This window comes from Drosophila erecta, unplaced genomic scaffold (assembly GCF_003286155.1).
Source record: "Drosophila erecta strain 14021-0224.00,06,07 unplaced genomic scaffold, DereRS2 tig00000000-arrow-pilon, whole genome shotgun sequence".
In the NCBI taxonomy this organism is placed as follows: Eukaryota; Metazoa; Arthropoda; class Insecta; order Diptera; family Drosophilidae; genus Drosophila; species Drosophila erecta.
The window spans coordinates 5,410,310-5,429,567 of NW_020825194.1; the positions used below are offsets into that span (position 1 = coordinate 5,410,310).

The window sequence follows — 19,258 nt, forward strand, 5'->3', positions numbered from 1 at the left end:
AACTCTTTGAAATTCACGTTATTTATTGTACGAAAAATACTCGATTGTTTCTCAAATAAATTAGTAAATTAATATACATATTAAATCGTAGTTGTAAATGTATGTTGTATATAATGCGTTACTTGGTGTTAGTTACAAATTTCACATAGCATTAATTTGCTTTTCAATTTATTGGTTTTTGTTTGTTTGTTTTTTTTTTATACAAAAATGTTTACTCGCCTAAAGGTAATTGTGTTAATTAGACTACAGATTTCATAAAACATTTGTGCAACAAAAAGGCATTGCAATTAACTTTAGGTTGCCCGTTTTACATAAATACAAAATTAACATATCTCGATGTAAATATATATAAATATAAATCTATCAATTTGATCAATTCGTTGAAACAATTCGCAGTGAAATACAAATGAAGAACATCCCTATACTGGTTAATAAATCATCTTCTAACAATTTCATTTTTACACACAAATAAAAGGCGATTGTTTGAACAATTTTAGTTACTCTGTTGTTTTGTTTTCCTTTCTAAGACTCACACTCCTAGTGACGATTGCCATCGACAGTTGATAGGGTTTTGAATAGTAGAGAATGCTTATAACTAGGCTACCTATACATTTAGCTCGATTACATAATACTAGTAGTTGATGTGTTGCTTTAAATGGGCAGAGCAAGTTTCTATGTTCGATTTTTGATTATTCTTGCATTTTGTGCGTGACACATAAAACGATTTTCGAATTCTTTGAATTTGCGTCTTGTTGCCAAGCGTAAAATGTGACATAAAAGAAAGAAATATATTTATAATATTGAATAACAGATTGCTTTGGATAAACAGCGCAGCAGTGATTAAAACTGAGTAAATGCGATAAAAGCAATTGTTCAGCTAGCTGATAATCATTTGCACTCGAATGCTTAAAGCTCATTAACTAAAAAATCTTACAATACATCGAATGAATTAACATAATTGATTGCATAGATAACATAATTTCAAATTAGTGTTTGAGTGGACGCAAAATACAGCCGCATCGCAGGCGAGCGAACTTATAAATAAATACGTAAAATGAAATCATAGTAACTAGGTAAAATTCGCAAAGCATTACAACACAGTGTTATATAGGAAATTAAAAAGAGAGTGGATAATAGTAGAGAGAAGCCTTCGACTGGAATTAGTAGAAATAAATAGTTAAATACACTGATAGACTAAGTTGGAAACCGATATAAATTACAACAACTAATATAGGAGGAAACGTGTTTCGCAATACTTTTCGTTTGCATTAGAACTCTCTGCATCTTTTCGGGCCTGGCTTGGCCCACGGCCCGATTGGTGGGGAAGGGAATGGGTGCAGGTAGTACCGGGAATCGGAGGAAAGGGACACGTATTATTTAAAGCGTCGCTGCGGCAAAGTTGGGCTCTCGGGCGGCGTGTCCCCGCCTGCTCCTGCGCCGCCTCCGACGGCGATATGCTGCAGGGAATGCTTCTTAGTCACGCTCTTGAAGGGAGCCCCCAGTTTTCGAGGGCCACGCGGTGAAGCGGATGTCATTCCGGTGGCTGCCTCCATGGCCGCGGTGGATCCAGCGGAAGCCGATGGCGCAATTCCCATTATGGGGCCTGAATCAATCGAGGCTTGTACCCAACCTACAAGAATAGATATGTTATCACTGCTTTCCACAGTCCACCAACTGAGCTTACCTTTAACGGAGGCACGATTGTGATCCAGCAATGCAGAAGCCAGAGGAGCTGCCGAACTGCTAGCATTGGATTCCCTAAGAGTGCCCAGCGTAGACAGTGGCATGGGATTGTAGATGCGGCTGGCGAAGTCCTCGAAGGTGGTGCTCTCCTTGTACCGAGATGATACGCTGTCCAACGACCGGTTGCGCTCCTCGTAGCTGCAGAAAAGAATATAAAAGTCGCTTAGACCCCAATAAAATAACACATACAATCTACTTACAATTGTTGGTAGAGCGGCAGTGCGGCGCGTTTCGTTCGACTGGCATTGATTGCGGTTGCCCGGATTAGAGTGGCCAAGCAGGCGCCACTTACCACGCTCTCATTGGCTAATGGACCAAACCATGGCACTTCAGGCTTTCTGTTCACCGTCACACGGAACAAACCATTCCTCAGCGGATATACCACAATCAGAACATCGCAAAACTCAGTGGGCAAAATGTCCCGTCTGTAATCCCGATGGTGCTCGCTCCATACAATGTGAACCTCGTCGTTGCCGAGATGGCGCGTCTTCAGCAGCATGGCCTCCGAAGAGTCCGAGGGCATTCTGGTGGCCACATGGTAAACCACCTCCAGAAAGGGGGTAGCGTAATAGGGAGCTGTAGCTCCGCATCCTTGACGAGGTAATCCGCCCAGGAAGCCGTTGTGCGTCTCCAAATCGATTTCCCAACCCAAGGCAGAAACAAACATCTCGTAGGTGCTGCTTCCACTCGTATTCCTAAGGATGCTGCCCTTATCTTCCTGCCCGGCGGCCACGTAAATAACCGCCATTTTGTGGGTTTCGCGGCATTTTTGGAGATCAACGTTTCGCAGTTCTCTCATCAGTTTCTCGCTCCTCTGAAGCAAGTGCGTTCTAGATCGCCGTTCCCAGCCTGCTAGTCCTAAATGTGAAAAGAGCAGCCGGCAGTATTGGAACGGCATCTCTGTGCGGGTAGGCAGCGAATCAAAGGATGCTGTTGCCGAGTGCAGTGACCTCTGATCCGGTTGCTGCAGTGAGGAGTTCGAGCTGGCATGTCGCAATGCCGGAGATGGAGCCTGAGTCGAGTGGGTCACGAATTCCTGCTCCAAAAGGCGTTGATTCAGAATTACCGAAATGGCCTGAGCTTCTTGGTTTCCACTCAGAGGACTGCTTGTTGGAGCATTCAGCTGGCTCACAGTGGGAGCCACACATTCTGGACTGGTATGACCAATATAGGCCAACATATCGTCCAATTGATCCAGATCCGGTGCCATGTCCTTGGCCAATGGCAACACCCCTGCCGGACGGTGTCGTAAAGTGTGTCGAGGAGCTTGCAGCTCATGTGTTACCATGGAGGACGCCATGGAATCCAACGGTTGGGTGTGTTGAATCTTTGGTGTGGTTTTTGGTGGAGGCTCCTCCGCTTTCCTCGGCTCTGAATACAAGATAGAAGCGTCCCAGCAGGCTTTGCCATTAAGATCCCGCATTAGGACCCTAACTTGCTTATCGGCTGTAACCAAGCCAGCAGTTATCCCTCCACCGGGAAGTTTCAGTGTAGGCAGCTCAATAAAACTGGCCACCAGACCAGAGTTCAGCATGAAAAGCTGCATATTTTGGGCACTTACAACAGAAGGCAGTTCCACAGAATCGCGTCTCGTCTCCACCTGACCTCCATAGGCAGCATTACCAATGTCATCCTGCTCTTCGACCATGGAACTCAAGCGAGATGCTCCAATTCCCATCGGAAAGTGACCGATGTGGGTGACCAAATGCATGGACACTGCTTTGGCACACAGCTTAATGGCTGTAATGCACTTCTGGATGGTCTCGGAGGTCTGGTAGGTAGCTTCCGGCAGGCGTCCATCGCCTTGAAGATCGTCGTGTGCGATGTGCATATCAAAGTCATCATCGGCTGTCAGTTTCACCCTCTCATGACGAGGAGCACCGGAGGCAACTTGCAAAAGTACCCTGAGCACCTGGAGCACTAACGTATCACCTTGTTCGTTGAGAGGCGCAAGCATTATAGGAGCCGGAATAGCCATGCAGAATTCGCCCAAGCACAACATTAGAGATGTTAGCACCACTTTGTCCGAATCCCTAGGCTTGGTTACGTTTTGAATTTCCAAAGCTTTACAAATGGCAGTGATGATTATCTGGGGAACTCTTTCAATAGCGGCCAGTTGGCGTCCACGCTCGGCGCACAACTTTAATGAATCCACAGCTACGATGGCAATGGTGTGATGCTTAAACTGCAACGCCTGTAGCAGTACTTGTAACACCTCCTTTATGCGCGGATTGTAGACTCGAGTCTCCTTAGGATGCACATCCTTGTGATGGGGCACCGCCTGCTGAAAGAGGTTAGTTCTTCCAGCATTCGAAGCCGGCAAGGGTTGAGATAGGCGCATTAGCAGCCACTGCCCGAGCTGAGAAAGTGCGATGCATCGTGCCTTGGCTGAAGGCTCTCGCCTGGCGCACCGCAGCATAATGTTCAGGATGTGATCTTGCAAGTCCGCACACTCCATAATCTCAAACTTTTGTGGCGAGGGCTGCAGGACGGGGCGTGGCAACAACGAGGACGGATAGCAAAGCAGCGATCCCAAGAGAGCTGCAACCTCCGCTCTTGGTGTACTCCTAGTGACCTCCAGAGAAGTCAGCAGTATAGCACTTGCATGGACCAAGTCCAACAGCAACAGAGTGTGTCCTGGCAGAAGCAAACTTAGGAGCCTAGGTCCTTCTAAGTGCTTGAGAATTGCATAAATTAAATCCCGATCCTCGCCAGTCAGCAACTGATGGAGAGCATGATAGAACAAGGGCAGCTGTTGCATGTTCACAGCGCCTTGAATCGCCAGTGAGCAGAGCAATTGAAGTGCCCAGAGTTTGCCCTTCTTGAAGGATCGATCCAGAGAAAGAGATCCGTAACACCAGGGTGCCACGATTCCAATGGGCGGCACCAAAGTCGGCATGGGTGGCGTGTTCTGATTATCCGTAGATATACCTTGGTTCTGCTTGATCTTGATGAGATTTTGCGTCATTTCTAGCAGATGCATAAACACCTGGGCGTGCAAATCCGGTTTGGGAATGCGATTAACATCTCCCAGAGCACCAAGCATGCGTTTCCACATGATGGAGGTGGAATCTGGATGCCAGCCCTCCGCTGAGCCTCCTAGAATAATACAGCGACGTCCGGAAACACTTCCCGAGTTACTGCCACTTCCGTAACTACCAGAGTTTGCATCATCCAAGCTCGCATCAATTTGCAGTTGGGCATCCTTGATGGATCCACCTTCAATTCCACTGCTGGCTGTTGGCGACGGACTCCTCGAGCCCGCTCCACTTTCATTGTCTCCTTCCTGGTAGCTGTCCGTTTCCTCTGTATCACCTTTTCGCGCCAATGAATCAAGGGACATGGCTCGCCGCAAGTCCTGTGGATTAATGCGATTCTCTGCTAGTTGTGACGGCTGTAGCACCTTAGGTTTTGGGGTGGCTGCTCGTCGACGTCGTATCCTCGAGCTCCGGGCCGCTGAAGCCAAGCTTCCTTCGCTGTAGCTTCTACTTAGCATAGGAGTTAAAGGTATCGGTCGTGTTCCATGGCCAGTGCCTCCCTGGGATTGCGTGTGTTGGTGATGAGGTCGAGGATGATTTGGAAGAGGCACCTGCGACGAGGTCTCTTCCGAGCGACTGCTACTGGACTCTGCTAGAGATTCCCGCTGCCTGCTCTGGCTAATAGCAGCAGAAGCAGCACTGCCTCCATTGGCAGCGCTGCCCGATCCCGATCCCTGCCAGACGCTGCCAATGCGACGACGCTTTTCCGCCCGACTCTCAGCCACTCGATCCAGGGGTAGATCTAGCAAGTTTATGCCATAGGTGTATCGCGAAAAAACACGAGTCAGAGTTTGAATGGTCTTATTCCATTCAATAATGAGCTCCTCGCGGTGCGTTAAAGATTGCAGAACAGTCAAAAATTTCTCCCACAGCAGCACGTTTACAGGCACTTTGGTGTGCGCCCGAATCCATGTGACAATGAGAGTTTGGAATATAGCAGACCCCAGGATTCCGCCCAAAGTGGTGCCATTTGGCAATGTATGTTGGTTTTGGTGCAGCACAACTGAAGTAACTTGCAGTAAAACCATTAGCAGTTGCTCCCAGGTGCGCGTGTCCATTTCCGTGTTCATAACCATGGTACGGTACACATTCAGCACCTTTTTGCAGATATCCGTCTGTTCCTCCAGCGGTGTGGAGCGATAGGTTCGCGAGCGGGTGGGAAAGCAGATGTTCAGGTTGGCTGTGTTCACCAGGAACACGTTGGCCGCATTGGTCACAAAGACCTGAAAAAATAAAAAAACATTAAAGAGGAAATTCATTTGGAATTCAGAAGTTACTTACCTGTAACACATTTTGCCTGCCAGCTCTGACTACCAACTGATCCTTGGAGCCTGCAATAGCGCCCACATAAGATGGTGTGCGAAGTCGTTGGCTCCTGGGAGTTCCACCAGCGTTTGACGGAGGCGGTGGATCGTCGTTTGGCTCCAATAAGAATGGTGGAGGAGTCTCGCCCGTCATCCAGTCGCGGTAAACAGCGATGGCTGTGCGAATTGCTTCTATTTGCGGCTTCGAAGTGAAGTTAAGCAAAAACGCCTGACGATACACCTCGTGCACAAAGTTTATGTTCTCGCGGTTAACATATAACACTTCCCGGACAATTAGACCCTGCTGATAGCCGTGTAGACGCACATGGTCCACGTCCTCCATGTGTAAGGTGCAATCCAATCTGTGGCTCAGCAAACGCTCGTGGGTAAAACGTGACACCCAGTTGATCAGGACCACAACGCAGGAGGCCATTACCTCCTCCTTTTTGTTTATGGATCGCATGACGGGCAAGTCCAAGCGGGGATTGTAAATGGAGCAACTGACATCGAAGTTGGGCGAAAATACTGGCAGGAAAACATCCATGAATCGCTGTAGCAGGAAGGCGAATGCCCGGTGATCCTTTTGGGCCCGATTATCCCGCCATCTCAGGCAGGCCGCCGTGTGCACCATGCTGTTTAGCAGAACCTCTAGGCCATCCCGAGGATCCGGTGGCGCTGACTTTTCGCTGGACGAAGGTGGCAACAGGGCAACGACCTCCGAACTTTGCACGGGATGCGAGAATGCGTTGTCGTGAAAAACTGAGGCCATCCCGCCGTCCGCCTTCATGTTGGGATGAGTGAGAAAGTCCGAGGCACTGAACTCTGTATCCGGACCGACCACACCCTTCTGGGGCACAATAAGGCCAGGGATGAGGTCCGCGTACATGGCGTGCACGTAGCCTGGTGCATTTTCGCCTAGTGTCTGATACCACAGTAAGAAGTATCTGAGAAAGGATAATGGGGTTAGAGGGCGCTTCAAATTGTTGTTAAGGGATTGACCAACCTGACACCTTCGCGTCGCAGCTTGGGCGAGTTGCCCAGATGCAGTAGCTTGGCCATGATGCGACTTAGGGAATGACATTGCCACCGGCGGGCCAATAGTTCTGGCAGCAGGCACAGGATCTTCTCCAGCAGCCATAGTGAACCGTCCAGTTCCTCGCGATGCGCCTTGTGCACTGTTTTAAAAAATTAAAAGAGCTTCATAGGTGAAAAAGATTCCATTAGCCAATTAGAGATTCCTGCTTGCTGTTGGGATGCAATCGAAATGTCTGGACAAGCACAAGATGCGGAGAGACAGAGATGTGCATATGGTGCAATTCGTATTCGATTCTGAGATTTCAAGCGCAAGAAGAAAGACCATGGGACGTGGACACATGAGGTTATGGTAAACAGAGTTCAAAAGCAAAGTCGCAGGGAGGAAGGGGATGCAGTTCGATGGTCAATTCATGTCAATAAGAAACCACATAAACTTACCAATGTGAAACGGAAGTTCTGCCAGTTAGGGGATTTACAAAAATAGAGAGAGAAAAGGCGGTAAAATAGAAATAGATGAGGAGTTCAATTTAGAATATCACGTTTGTTTTTTTTTTTTATAACTAGCTCTACAAAAATGGGACAAAGCATAAAGATTACCGAAATCCAAACAAGGCACTGATTTAATGTCGTCGCTGTTGGTTTTGTTTAATTGGTGGAGCTTAAAATGTCCCCGAAAGCTACGCGCAAATTAACCAAAATTAAATGGGTCAAAAAACAAGAAGGTATTCTACGAGTCAACGAATTACGGATACTCTTTTTTGAACGAATTTCTTAAGTACTTACAATAAGGAAAAAATTACGACAGAAACAATACACATAAAATAACACATTTTGGCATTGATCTGAGATCTTTTTTCTATGCTATTGTAACCTCTTTAAATAGCAAATAAATAAGCTGAGAAAAACACCTTTGCTAGATAAAACCCAGCTTGGGCCCACAATATTCACATCTGGGGTAATCGCAGAATAACTTAATTTACCTTTTTGCTTCAGATTCGCCTCGGCTTGAATGAAGGTGTCGTAGAGTATGAAGTAGACATGACTGTAGTTGGTCTCGAACAGTGACTTCGATTCTTCTAGCTCCACATTATCTGAAATACATATAAATGGGTCAGCAATTGAGATATGAGGTGCATATTGGGGTAAAATTGTTACTTGTATTATTCTGGAGAGAAGAGCTATCGACGAAATGGATTTTGTATACAAATTCTACTCTCTTTGAAATACACCTGATATTCGAATGTAATTAACTTGAAAGGCCTTCATTACATAGATAAGAAACTAATTAAACCGAAATATTACCAAAATGTAGACTTAGTTTTTCTCTGTGAACCAGTGATAAGAAAATGGCGCCAGGGGGCAACAACCAAGATAGTGACGCAACATCGAACCCAGCACCTGTGCATGCCACTATTGATAAGGCCGCAAATCCTATCCCGACAGGCAATGATTTCCCAACTTATCCATATAGAAAGCCACGCATGACAATATGTCCCATAACAACAAGTTGATTGGAGGCCAGAAAGCTATTAAAAGTCGAGTTACGAAGAGAACACGTTATGATGGGTGCTCAGCGATTTGTGATGAATCAGAGAAGTGGGGGTCTTGATAGGCGGAAGAGGGTGGTGGTTGGGGGGTGCGGTTCACTGCCATTGCCGGCTTGCTCTCATCAGCAAAACACACGGCTAAGCAAAAGAAAGCTAAACAAAGAGGTAAAACAGAGTAAGAAACCTTTGAAACCGGTTTCAGCAGAAGGCCAAAACGCACAGAGCGAAGATGACTATCATTGCACAGAAAACAAAACCAGAGAAATGTCTATGGCGATTTGAGAGAACTGAAGTTTCAGTATAATATTTTACATTAATATATTACATAGTATATTTACTAATGAATAGTACAACAAATATTAAATGAGATGCATTAATATATAATACCATAGAGTAAGGATAGTCGTTTAAAATAATTTAGGTCTTCACTAAGAAATATTTATGAACTGCTCCTAAAAGTGATTTAATTATATTATATAACTAAATCATGGTATTATTTTTGAAAACTTTTTTCCAGAACATGGACAGCTTTTTTCGGTGTTATTTTGCTATTGTACTGCTTAAAAAACAACAATTGGAAACCCAGCCATTGGGAAGAATGTCTAATGCGTGTAATTTGCCAAGGGACAATGGCAGAGAAGCAACAACAATTTGAAATAACAACAATAGTGTGCCGGAGGGTGGCAGCCAGGTGTATTTGAGGTTTATTGTAGCGGGGGGCACCTGTTGGAAATCGCTCGCTGAGGTGACACAAAAAGAAAGCCACTGAGAAAGGGTGGCGAAGGTGGAAACCCGTACTTGCTGTACATTGCTGGCTAATACAGGCCAAATTCTGTAAGGCGTAATAATTTGCAATCAATAAAAGAAAAGAGAGCAATGAAAAATGAGTATGCTTAAAATAAATATATGTGACATCTTAAATAATAATAATACTTTAATTTAAATAATTTAACGAATTCTGTGCCTGTTGTTTTGACTACTGAAGGGTGTAATAAATACTCAATATAAAAACATATTTAAATGACTAAACATATTTAAATATAGAAATTAATAAGCTGTTTAGTCACAATTTTCAATGTGAAATAAAAAAGCAGAAAATAAACAAATTATCACAGAAAATAGTTGGAATAAAGAAAACTGAGGGTTGGACAAGTCCGACTTAGGGAACCCAGACTGTAGCTCCACTTGTTCGCTTCTTTATCATTTAACGTGTTTCACACATTTTCGCTTGCCACATAGCGGAGCATGTGTAGATGTTTTTCTGTAATCTTTTTTCCGTTTTTGCATAAATTAATGTTTTTTTTACTGGAAGAATGGGCGGTCTATGTGGGGTACATCGCCTATGCGGAGGTTCTTTTGCGCCCAACAGGAAATGGCCAGCATTGTGAATCCACTTTTCGTTGTTGTTTGGCGCTCCGTGGGCAGAACGTCATTGAGAGCGAGCCACCGTGGAACGAATATGGTGCGAACGACGCCCACCAAGCCAAAAAAAAAAACAGTATATGCATAAAAAATATAGCCAACCAGTTCCATTGTTATTGCTATGAATGCAAATAAATTATGAAATAATTAACAGTCAGAACCGCCAACGCAAGACCTTGGTTTCAAGGGGCAAATCCACCGTGAGTGTTTGCAAAATAGCGGCATTCGAAAAGGGTTTTAAACATATTCGAAAATATGCCGAAAGTTATCTATAAACTAAGTATTCTACTGTAAGATCTAGGTGGGTTTTAGCATATGGTAGGATCTGGAATGGAGTACGTTAGGTTCTACTCACCCAATATCATGCGGAGGTGTCGCAACCGGGAGGCGGAATCCTTCTTGGAGTCCTGCAACTTGGCCGTGGATTTCTTCACGTCGGCATGCGATTTTTTTGTAAACATTTTGCACCTTGTGTTCTCTGCCTCGCACACAAACACACATCACACACACTGGCTCATTGGCACTCACACTCGCACACACACTCACGCACATACAGGCACAAGTGCAGGCGGTATACACTTTCTATTCGCTGATTTGTACTGATTTTTCTCCGATTTATTTTCTCTGCCTTGTATTTTCTCTGGCTCTTTTAGCTATTTATTTATACGCGCACGCCAGCCAAAAAAAACCCACCGAAAAAAATCACTTTTTGTCCAGCGGAGCGCCCCGGAGAAATTATTTAGCAACGCCCGCTAGGTGCGCGGGGGCTGGTGCGGGGAGGTGTGTGTGGGTTCCGTAGCTTTGCGCTGCTGTTTTTCGCAATTTCCCAAACTTATTTCATTGCGAATTATTCACGGGCACACTCGGCAACGCGCTTTTGCACTTGCAGTCCAACGGCTGGCGATTTACAGCGCATTTTTCCAGCTTTCAGCGTTTATGTTTTCTTTTCCATTTGCGTCGCGTCTCCAATTCTGTTCAGGTTCCGTTCACTGGCTGTGGTTCCGGCTCGCGGCAGTGCTGGCAGGTTCAGTTCGACTGCGCGGAACTAGTTAGCAGTGAACTGTGAACCGGTCAGCAGGGAAATGTTCGTTAATTTCAAATAGTCCGAATTATCAAATTGTTATATTACAGCGAAGAAAACATGCTTTAATCGAGATTCACAATAATATTCTCTTAGATATTTATATTTTAAGAACATTATTAGCTATATTCATTAAAATTATTCTTAGATTCAAGGTTGATTATAAAAAATCTAACAATTGTATTTAATGCATATAATATAATACAATATAATTGATTGGAACTCGCTTGACCGCGGCTAGCATAATACTTCCACCTGTGATTCATTTAACAACTACATATATTATTTAATCGCAGATAAGAAGCTTGGTAATTAAGCGGCAATTTAGCCAAAGTGGCTAGCTCGAATTCATCCTCAGTACAATGCGATTCCTGAAAAGGCTGACACGTCGATTTCCCGCAACCTTTCGGCGAGGAAAACTCCATTCCCAACTGGTGATGATTTGTGCTTTCGGGAACATTTTCCTCAACATACTTTACGGCGTTTATATCGGGCGCTTTTCCTTCAGGCGCAAAAAGTTTGTGTTTTCCAAAGGGGTTGCTATTTATGGGTTATGTGTGGCCACGTTATTTGCACTGTTCTACATCTGGAATATTTACCACGAAATTTCCACCAGCCAGATCAATCTTCGAGACACTATTGGAATATATTGCTATATGAACGTCGGCATTTGCCTGTTTAATTATGTGACACAGTGGGAAAAATCATTGAAATTAATTCGATTCCAGAACAGTATTCCTCTTTTTAAGGTCCTTGATTCACTGGACATTTCGGCAATAATTGTGTGGCGGGCATTTATGTACAGCTTACTCAAGATGTTGTTCTGTCCCCTTATCGCCTATATAACCCTGATTCTATATCAAAGGCGGTTGCATCCGGAATATCACTGGACGAGTTTAAGGACGGCGAAGACCATGTTGCCGCTGATTGTATCGAACCAGATAAATAACTGCTTCTTCGGCGGCCTGGTAATTGCAAATTTGGTAGTTGCTGCGCTAAATCGAAAGTTGCACGGTACTGTTAAGGAGGCCAATGTGCTGCAGTCACCCAGCCAGATGAATCTCCATAAGCCCTATTACCGTATGCGTCGCTTCTGCGAGCTAGCCGATCTTTTGGATGAGTTGGCCGAGAAATACGCCGTCACTGCCGAATGCTCAAAGAGATTCCTTCGATTCACGGACTGGTCCATGGTGCTATCGCTGCTAATGAACCTTCTAGGCATCACCATGGGATGCTACAACCAGTATTTGGCCATTGCGGATCACTACATCAACGAGGAGCCTTTCGATCTCTTCCAGGCCATTGTTTTGCTGGTTTTTCTGGCTGTGCCCTTCTTGGAACTCGTCATGGTGGCTCGGATAAGTAACCAAACTCTCATGGAGGTGATTGTAATTTTCTTGAAAATTCTGAAAAAAATACATAGATCTTCTAGTTGCAGACCAGAAGAACTGGAGAACTCTTGCAGAGATTCGATCTGCAGCACGCCGATGCGCGTTTCAAGCAAGTGGTGAATGCCTTCTGGCTCAAGGTCGTCACCATCGACTATAAGCTAATGCCACTGGGCCTCTTGGAGCTGAACACCTCGCTGGTCAATAAGGTTTTCTCGTCAGTCACTGGTAGCCTCCTGATTCTCATTCAAAGTGACTTGACCCTAAGGTTTTCTCTAAAATAATATGGTTTGCTTGAACGCTCAAAATAAATCGTAAAATAAAGATGGAATAAAGATGGAATGATATAGTCGAGTTACCCGACTATCAGATACCCGTTACTCAGCTAGTGGAAGTGCGAAAAAGAAATTTCACAATTTTCTGGAATATCGTTAAAAATTGTAAATAAAATTAAGAAATTAAAAAAAATTGTTCAAAAGTGTGGGCGTGACAGTTTGTGGCGATTTGTGGGCAATAGTTTAAACTGCTATTTGAAAAAACCGCCATAGTCAGATAAAGCAGAGTAAATGGAAATCTTATCGATAAGACTCATATATGCGTTACTACAGCAGTTTGTCCAACACATTTGCTGGTTATATTATTCTTTAGTTAATAATTGAAATTTCAATTAATTAATCAAAAAATATTTTAAATATTGTGTCTTTTTGGGCATATTTAAATGTTTAAAGTCCAATGCCTATATTTCGATAGCACTGCAAAAAAACAATCGGTTTAGTGGATGGACATCGTATTGATATCGATATCTATATTGAAAGTGAAAACTTCTGTAGACGGAATAAATTCAATTAGCTAAATTCGTTTTTAAACAGTATCTTCTGCAGCCAGTAAGAATAAACAAACAAAAATCATGTGCGGCGGTTTCACCTGCTCGAAAAACGCGCTAATTGCGCTCAACATTTTGTATGTGGTAAGCAAACACAAACAACAAAATAAAAAAAACAACAACAGTTGTGCAAATCAAAAGCAGCAACAACGAATACGGAAGAGGAACAATGAAGAACAACAACAATAACTACAATGGCAAATGAATAACTAAATTATCATTATCGAATCATTTTCGTAAATATGTATTGATTTTCCTCTGCGGTGGCAGGTGCAATCTGCATGTGTGTATGTGTGTGTGTATACATACCTTTCGGCCATTTGTTGTTGCTGCCGTCAAGACGAGAATCCTTGAGTCCTTTTTCATTTGCCTCCTATCTTTCTTTCTTTTCTGCTCTGTGTGTGTGCGACCCCCAGATGATTGGATTCCTGCTGATTGGAGTGGGCGTGTACGCGCGTGCCGCCTCCATCGTGACCAACCTGCCGATTGTGGGTGGGATCCTGGCCTGCGGTGTCATCCTCATATGCATATCCATGCTGGGACTCGCCGGAGCCGTCAAGCACCACCAAGTGATGCTCTTCTTCGTATCCTTTTGCCACAAAGCCTATCAATTCACAAACGACCAGACCATGACCAAACGACCATGCAGCTACAGTCGCGTTCAATAGACTAGCAGCCGAAGATAGGAACTTTAAATTATCTCTAGGGATTTAAAATAATGATTGGCCTCTTATCCCACGATTTACAAGCTGTAGGAATTTCTTTAAGATAAATAATTGCATTGAAAGTAGGGACCTTTAACTGCAAATCATCACATAATCAGGGATTTTACTAAGATACTTCTTAAAATCATTTAAAATCATTTATTTTTTACTGCTTACAACCATTTTCTTAAAGCTTAAAGCGATGAATAGTTGGTAGCTTCAATACAGGACCTTGTTCATATCGTAGCACTGCTATTATTCTAACCGCTATTGTGAAACACCACGAAGGTCGTGGCATGTGGAACAATTAGCGTACTTAGACAAGTACCCACTTCCGCAGAGAAAGCGGGCGCGTAATGACTGAAATTATGAGTAGGCCCCAGTGGCTGTAGCTGCCGCGTCGCTTGTTGTGCTTCCATGACGTCAACTGGAGGGCATCACTTCGTGACCCCCAGTGAAAATATAAGAAAACAACTATAATATTTCAAAGCACTGCCCGGCTTAGCCTTAACCTTTAGACTCTCTCCGGCTTCAGTACATGATCATACTGTTCATGCTGTTCCTGATCCAGTTCTCCATCGCCAGTTCCTGTTTGGCCGTCAACTCCGAGCAGCAGCAGCAGTTCGCCGAGCAAGGATGGATGACGGTGCCCACGGATTTGCGCAAGCAGGTGCAGGACAGCCTGAAATGCTGCGGATTCAATGCCACCGCACCGAGCACAACTTCCGTGGTTCCTCCGCCAAATGAGCCCTCGTGCGAGCTGATCAATCAACAGTGCTGTGCCCACTCTTCCGAGCCGGACTGTCGTTGTGAACCCTGTGGACCCCTACTGGAGGACAAGATCGACTATGCCTTCAAGCTGTGCGGCGGTCTGGGCATCTTCTTCAGCTTCACTGAGGTAAAGTGCAGATTAGTGCATGTCTGATGAAAGTAATCCAATTTCCTATTAAACCCATTCCCACATGCTGCACTTAGTTCGTCGGCGTCTGGCTAACAGTCCGCTATCGCAATCAAAAGGATCCGCGGGGCTTGCCCAGCGCTTTTCTCTAAATTAGAAGCTAGTCGTGAAAGAGATAAACATTTTCCAGATACAGAAACATTCAAAAGTTCTTTAGTGCATGTATATCTGCTCTGTCTCTGCTAAATGTTTAATGTTGCGAGGGAAGATTTCATGAGCCCTTGGGGCCGACATACCATACATATACAAGCATCCTTTATATTTATACCATCTACAGATATATATATATATATATATATATATTAAATCACATTGCGCAGAACTATGTACGTAATGTGTTAGTTCGTAATTGATATACAACTTTAGACATATATACATATTATAGAGAGATATATATAGAAGGAGAGAGCAAAGCGTTTAACCCAAAATAAGCAATCAGCTAAGAAACATATTTCCCTTTACTCTCAACACACTTTCTTTAACACTTTCGACAAAATTTGTTCTAACACTTGACTGCCTACTCTTTGACTAAGCATAAATCCAACAAGTGACCAAGGGTGAGAATTCTTTTATGCTAGTTTGATTTCTTATTTAAAATTCTTGAACCTCTGTTGAGCACTGTTTAATTTACCTTTTCTAACACAGGTCCTGGCTGTTTTCCTGGCGCGTCGCTACCGCAACCAACATGATCCTTGCTATCTGCCCGCACGCGCCGTCTTTCCGCACGATTATTTATATTGAACAGGCTGAAAATACAACATGGAAGTGCAACATTTTAGTCAAAGGGACGAAGGCTGAATTTTAATTCTTACAATCGCGTTTCCTAACAAGAATCGAATCCAAACTGGAACAAAAGATTATTCTTAATAGAAGGAGCAGTAGAAGGTGGAGGAGTTATATGTGTGCTCAACACTGCTGCTATTAAGGATAATTTTATTTTACTATTATACATGCTTTTATTGCACAAAGTTATTTAATTATGAAACCTCCATTGAGATTATGTTTAGCTGTAATATTTGAATCTAAGTTTATCTGTTTGAATGTCCTTAGTTAGCTCTTAATGCCTTTCTTTGCAACTCGCAACAATCATGAACGACTCGACGTGACTCGACCTCTACTCAAAACTACTGTACCACTACGAGACAAACATTTCAACAACCTGATCTTACTGTAGAACTAACAACCAGTCAACAATTGTAACTAGCAACGTAATAAGTATACATCAACCTATATACAAACGTAATTGCATTATTGCCGTGAAGGCGTATAAACAATACTCTAAATGTTAGCTGTGTGTTAAACTTTAAACTAGCGAGAAAAAAGCCCACAAAATAACAAAAAAAAAGAGTAATCCTCTATACATACATGTCAACAATTATACAAGTCTATATGGATAAAACCCTACACATAAGAAAACTGCTTCTTCGAATTTTTCACTTCTTTTCCGCACTAGCTCGACTTTCTCTGCAGCTAATCCTTCTCTCGACTTTTAACCCCGCCAATGCCAAACGCCATCAGCCACCAAAAACAAATTGAAACACATCACAACCAACACGCTACTTCTTATCCGCACACTTCACACTCACATGGAAATAGTTTTCCCTACAGTTTCGTTTCCAGTATCTTTTCGAGCGACAAGTAAACCATTAGATAATATTCTCTGTATTCTGTGCTGTGATTGAAGTAAATATGATCTTTAAAACAACAAAAGCAAAGCGAAAGCGAGTCTCGAGTTTCATTTCCCGCATTTTCCCCAAACCCCATTAATGAGCGACACTCCCTCTTGGGAATTCGCGGCTTGGAATATCATTAGCGAAGGGTCTCGGCTTACCACAGTCATCCTCACTGGCCGCAAAAGGTGGCAGAATGGGTGGGGGCTCAGGATAAGGAAGCATAGACATTTGTATAATGGTGTCTGCGTTTTCCATTTAACATGGTCTGCTATTCCTCCTTTATTTAATTTGTTTGATTTACTATGCTTACGAAATAATTTGTTGAATCTTAGTTAATTGTTGAAAAAAAAAACCATTTAACACAAATGGTGTTTCTGATTTTGCCCTAAGTTTAATTTCATGTATGCATGTTTATTTTATTATTGAAACATTGGACTTTAAACTTACAAAATTGGTGGTACCTTTTCTAGCGATGCGTAACCACAGTCCCAAACATCATAATCCTCCCAAGCGCAGGAGGAGATTAACGCCAGCGCTTAGTTTGACGCCTGCCTTGGGCAGGAAAAAGGTGGGGCCCCCGAATAAGTAAAGTGGTCCCCACTCTGAACGAGCAAATGGCCAAAGGAAAATCTCACTCAAAGCTGCGTTGAATTGGGCCAAGTTCAACGCACTGCGATGCAGAAAACATGTTTCCCCCGAAGAGAAGAACTAGAGAGAGCCGTTCGCTTACGTAACGAGCACTCAGTCCAGGGGGCGGAAATCCAGGGGCGGCGTTTCCGCTTTTGCGTGGTGGATTGTGGGCGTGGTGGTATCCTGCATGCCGGGTTCGAACCCCTCCAGCCGCCAGTTCCTGGCCCCAAAAACACGCTTGTCTCATTTCTTGGTAGGCCGTGTTGACACTCGCAGCGGAAATGGTCAACAACAGATACGACTTCGTCACATTTTCCTGCCTGCAAAGTGAAATGGAAATGGAAAATTCATCCAAAGTGTCGTGTCAACGAGGTGGGGATACATCAGTATTTATTTGTCAAACAGATCAACGAAATGAGCATCTGTGTGAGCGCTTGAGAGACATAGGGGGCCATCCTGCAGGGGCCATTGAATAAACAGAAATGCACACTAAAAATAAAAATATCGATTCAACAAATGGAATATATAGTACATGCTACTTGAAACTACTGAAACTTTAAATAATGCATTGAATGTCACTCACAATTGACATTTCCAGCTTGGGGTTGATTCATAAGGAGTTTCAATATGCCACGCCAGCTTGGAACTTAAGGTTTTCTAAGAGCCCTTTGCCTAAGCTAAATGTGATTGACCCTTTTATTTTCGTAGTGTTCTTCCCCTTGACACGCGCCAGATATTAAAATTCCTAATGGCTGGGCTCGGCCCTTAGCTTCTGAAATCCGCCATATGCTGTGTTCCCAACTGTTGATCCAACGTTGCGTATGAGCGATGTCTTGTCAATTGCGTGCCCCATGAGATATGAAACGATGTCATTCCCGGCATAAAATACTGATGATTATTATTATGCAGTGGAATGGAAATTTCGAGCCATCTCTATGAAGATTTCTTACTTGTCACTTGAGTAAATGAACGTTTTTTAGCTCCTTCGAAGCGGAGCCGCCGCTCGCTTGTCGAAAATCCATGGAAGCGAATCGTTTAGTCACCGTTTTACTGCCACCGCTCGCTCTTCCTCTTCTTCGCTGGGGGAGGGCCTTTTCCGCCCACAGTAACTCGTAATTCGTAATTCGAATTTACTGCCCATGTCGGTGTCGTGTCATGTTGGACTTATTATCTCCGTCTGGGCCGCAGTCAGCCATGGCGATTTTTTGGGGCATGAATGTGTGTATATAGACGTACACACGGCTGTATGTGAAAGCTTAGAAATTAAGCGATAGAACAGGGGAAATGTATTTGAATGCCAATGTCAAGTTAAAGTCAAGCCGCCTATTGATTACATTTAATTAAAACCTTTGGACAGATGTGATCTCATCTGAAGGGAAAATTTACAAAATTCATTGTCTTGTTTACAGTGTGTTCATCTAATTGGACTCATACATTCCTTGGCATTGGGCAAATATTGGTTTTAAAAATCTAAACAAAAGTTCTTCTGGTAAACAGCTAAAAAAAAGATTAGCCACGGGGAATGTGAAAATTAGCATCTCATTGTTTCCGCTAAAAAGAAAAGTATGCACAACATATTATATTGATATAAACAAAAATCGACTTAAATGATTTTACGCACCCTTCAACTCGCAAATTCATTGTAATGTATGCAGCATTTCCATTAAGAAAATCCTTAACATTTCTGCTCAATAAATTCCCCAATCCGCTCGAATGGGAAACGCTTTACGACCACCATAAAACGGAATAAAATGAATAAACAAATACAGACTTGGTGTGTTTTGCTTAACATGGCAGTTATGATGTGGCACACATGGCGTATGCGCAACGTCAACCCCCACATCACTCAGGT

The 19,258-nt window shown here is 43.5% G+C and overlaps 3 protein-coding genes across 5 annotated transcripts; 2 read left to right on the forward strand and 1 right to left on the reverse strand.

The window, feature by feature from the left end:
- Positions 1–11,119, reverse strand: LOC6555048 (probable Rho GTPase-activating protein CG5521). 2 transcript variants are annotated; one of them, XM_015153529.2, is made up of 8 exons: positions 10,445–11,119; positions 8,101–8,211; positions 7,559–7,576; positions 7,089–7,260; positions 6,063–7,029; positions 1,944–6,004; positions 1,685–1,881; positions 1–1,630 (listed from the first exon to the last, which is right to left on the reverse strand). In XM_015153529.2, exons 1-8 carry the CDS (start codon positions 10,548–10,550, stop codon positions 1,374–1,376), a joined length of 5,889 nt encoding a protein of 1,962 aa, XP_015009015.1. In that variant the 5' UTR covers positions 10,551–11,119; the 3' UTR covers positions 1–1,373. The 2 variants fall into 2 exon arrangements, with proteins under 2 accessions (XP_015009015.1, XP_001981618.1); XM_001981582.3 differs by lacking the exon at positions 7,559–7,576.
- A 406-nt stretch (positions 11,120–11,525) lies between these two features.
- On the forward strand, positions 11,526–12,856 carry LOC6555049 (putative gustatory receptor 97a). Its single transcript, XM_001981583.2, has 2 exons — positions 11,526–12,552; positions 12,609–12,856. Exons 1-2 carry the CDS (start codon positions 11,533–11,535, stop codon positions 12,840–12,842), a joined length of 1,254 nt encoding a protein of 417 aa, XP_001981619.1. The 5' UTR covers positions 11,526–11,532; the 3' UTR covers positions 12,843–12,856.
- A 469-nt stretch (positions 12,857–13,325) lies between these two features.
- Positions 13,326–16,519, forward strand: LOC6555050 (tetraspanin-13). Of its 2 annotated transcripts, XR_003408352.1 has the most exons (5): positions 13,326–13,525; positions 13,858–14,025; positions 14,681–15,043; positions 15,121–15,660; positions 15,749–15,791. XR_003408352.1 is itself a non-coding variant. In XM_001981584.3 (4 exons), exons 1-4 carry the CDS (start codon positions 13,466–13,468, stop codon positions 15,842–15,844), a joined length of 687 nt encoding a protein of 228 aa, XP_001981620.2. In that variant the 5' UTR covers positions 13,326–13,465; the 3' UTR covers positions 15,845–16,519. The 2 variants fall into 2 exon arrangements, 1 of the variants encoding a protein (XP_001981620.2); XM_001981584.3 differs by lacking the exon at positions 15,121–15,660 and having other exon boundaries at positions 15,749–16,519.
- The last annotated feature ends 2,739 nt before the right edge of the window (positions 16,520–19,258 follow it).

Bases quoted from the DNA above. Each gene is read 5' to 3' on its own strand.
- LOC6555048 (XM_015153529.2), bottom strand. From the start codon at position 10,550: ATGTTTACAAAAAAATCGCATGCCGACGTGAAGAAATCCACGGCCAAG. The intron at 7,030-7,088 runs GTTGGTCAATCC...ATCCTTTCTCAG, and splicing joins CTGCGACGCGAAGGTGTCAG to ATACTTCTTACTGTGGTATC. The intron at 1,631-1,684 runs GTAAGCTCAGTT...CTATTCTTGTAG, and splicing joins CAATCGTGCCTCCGTTAAAG to GTTGGGTACAAGCCTCGATT.
- LOC6555050 (XM_001981584.3), top strand. From the start codon at position 13,466: ATGTGCGGCGGTTTCACCTGCTCGAAAAACGCGCTAATTGCGCTCAAC. The intron at 14,026-14,680 runs GTATCCTTTTGC...CTCCGGCTTCAG, and splicing joins ACCAAGTGATGCTCTTCTTC to TACATGATCATACTGTTCAT. The intron at 15,044-15,748 runs GTAAAGTGCAGA...TTTCTAACACAG, and splicing joins TCTTCTTCAGCTTCACTGAG to GTCCTGGCTGTTTTCCTGGC.
- LOC6555049 (XM_001981583.2), top strand. From the start codon at position 11,533: ATGCGATTCCTGAAAAGGCTGACACGTCGATTTCCCGCAACCTTTCGG. The intron at 12,553-12,608 runs GTGATTGTAATT...TTCTAGTTGCAG, and splicing joins GTAACCAAACTCTCATGGAG to ACCAGAAGAACTGGAGAACT.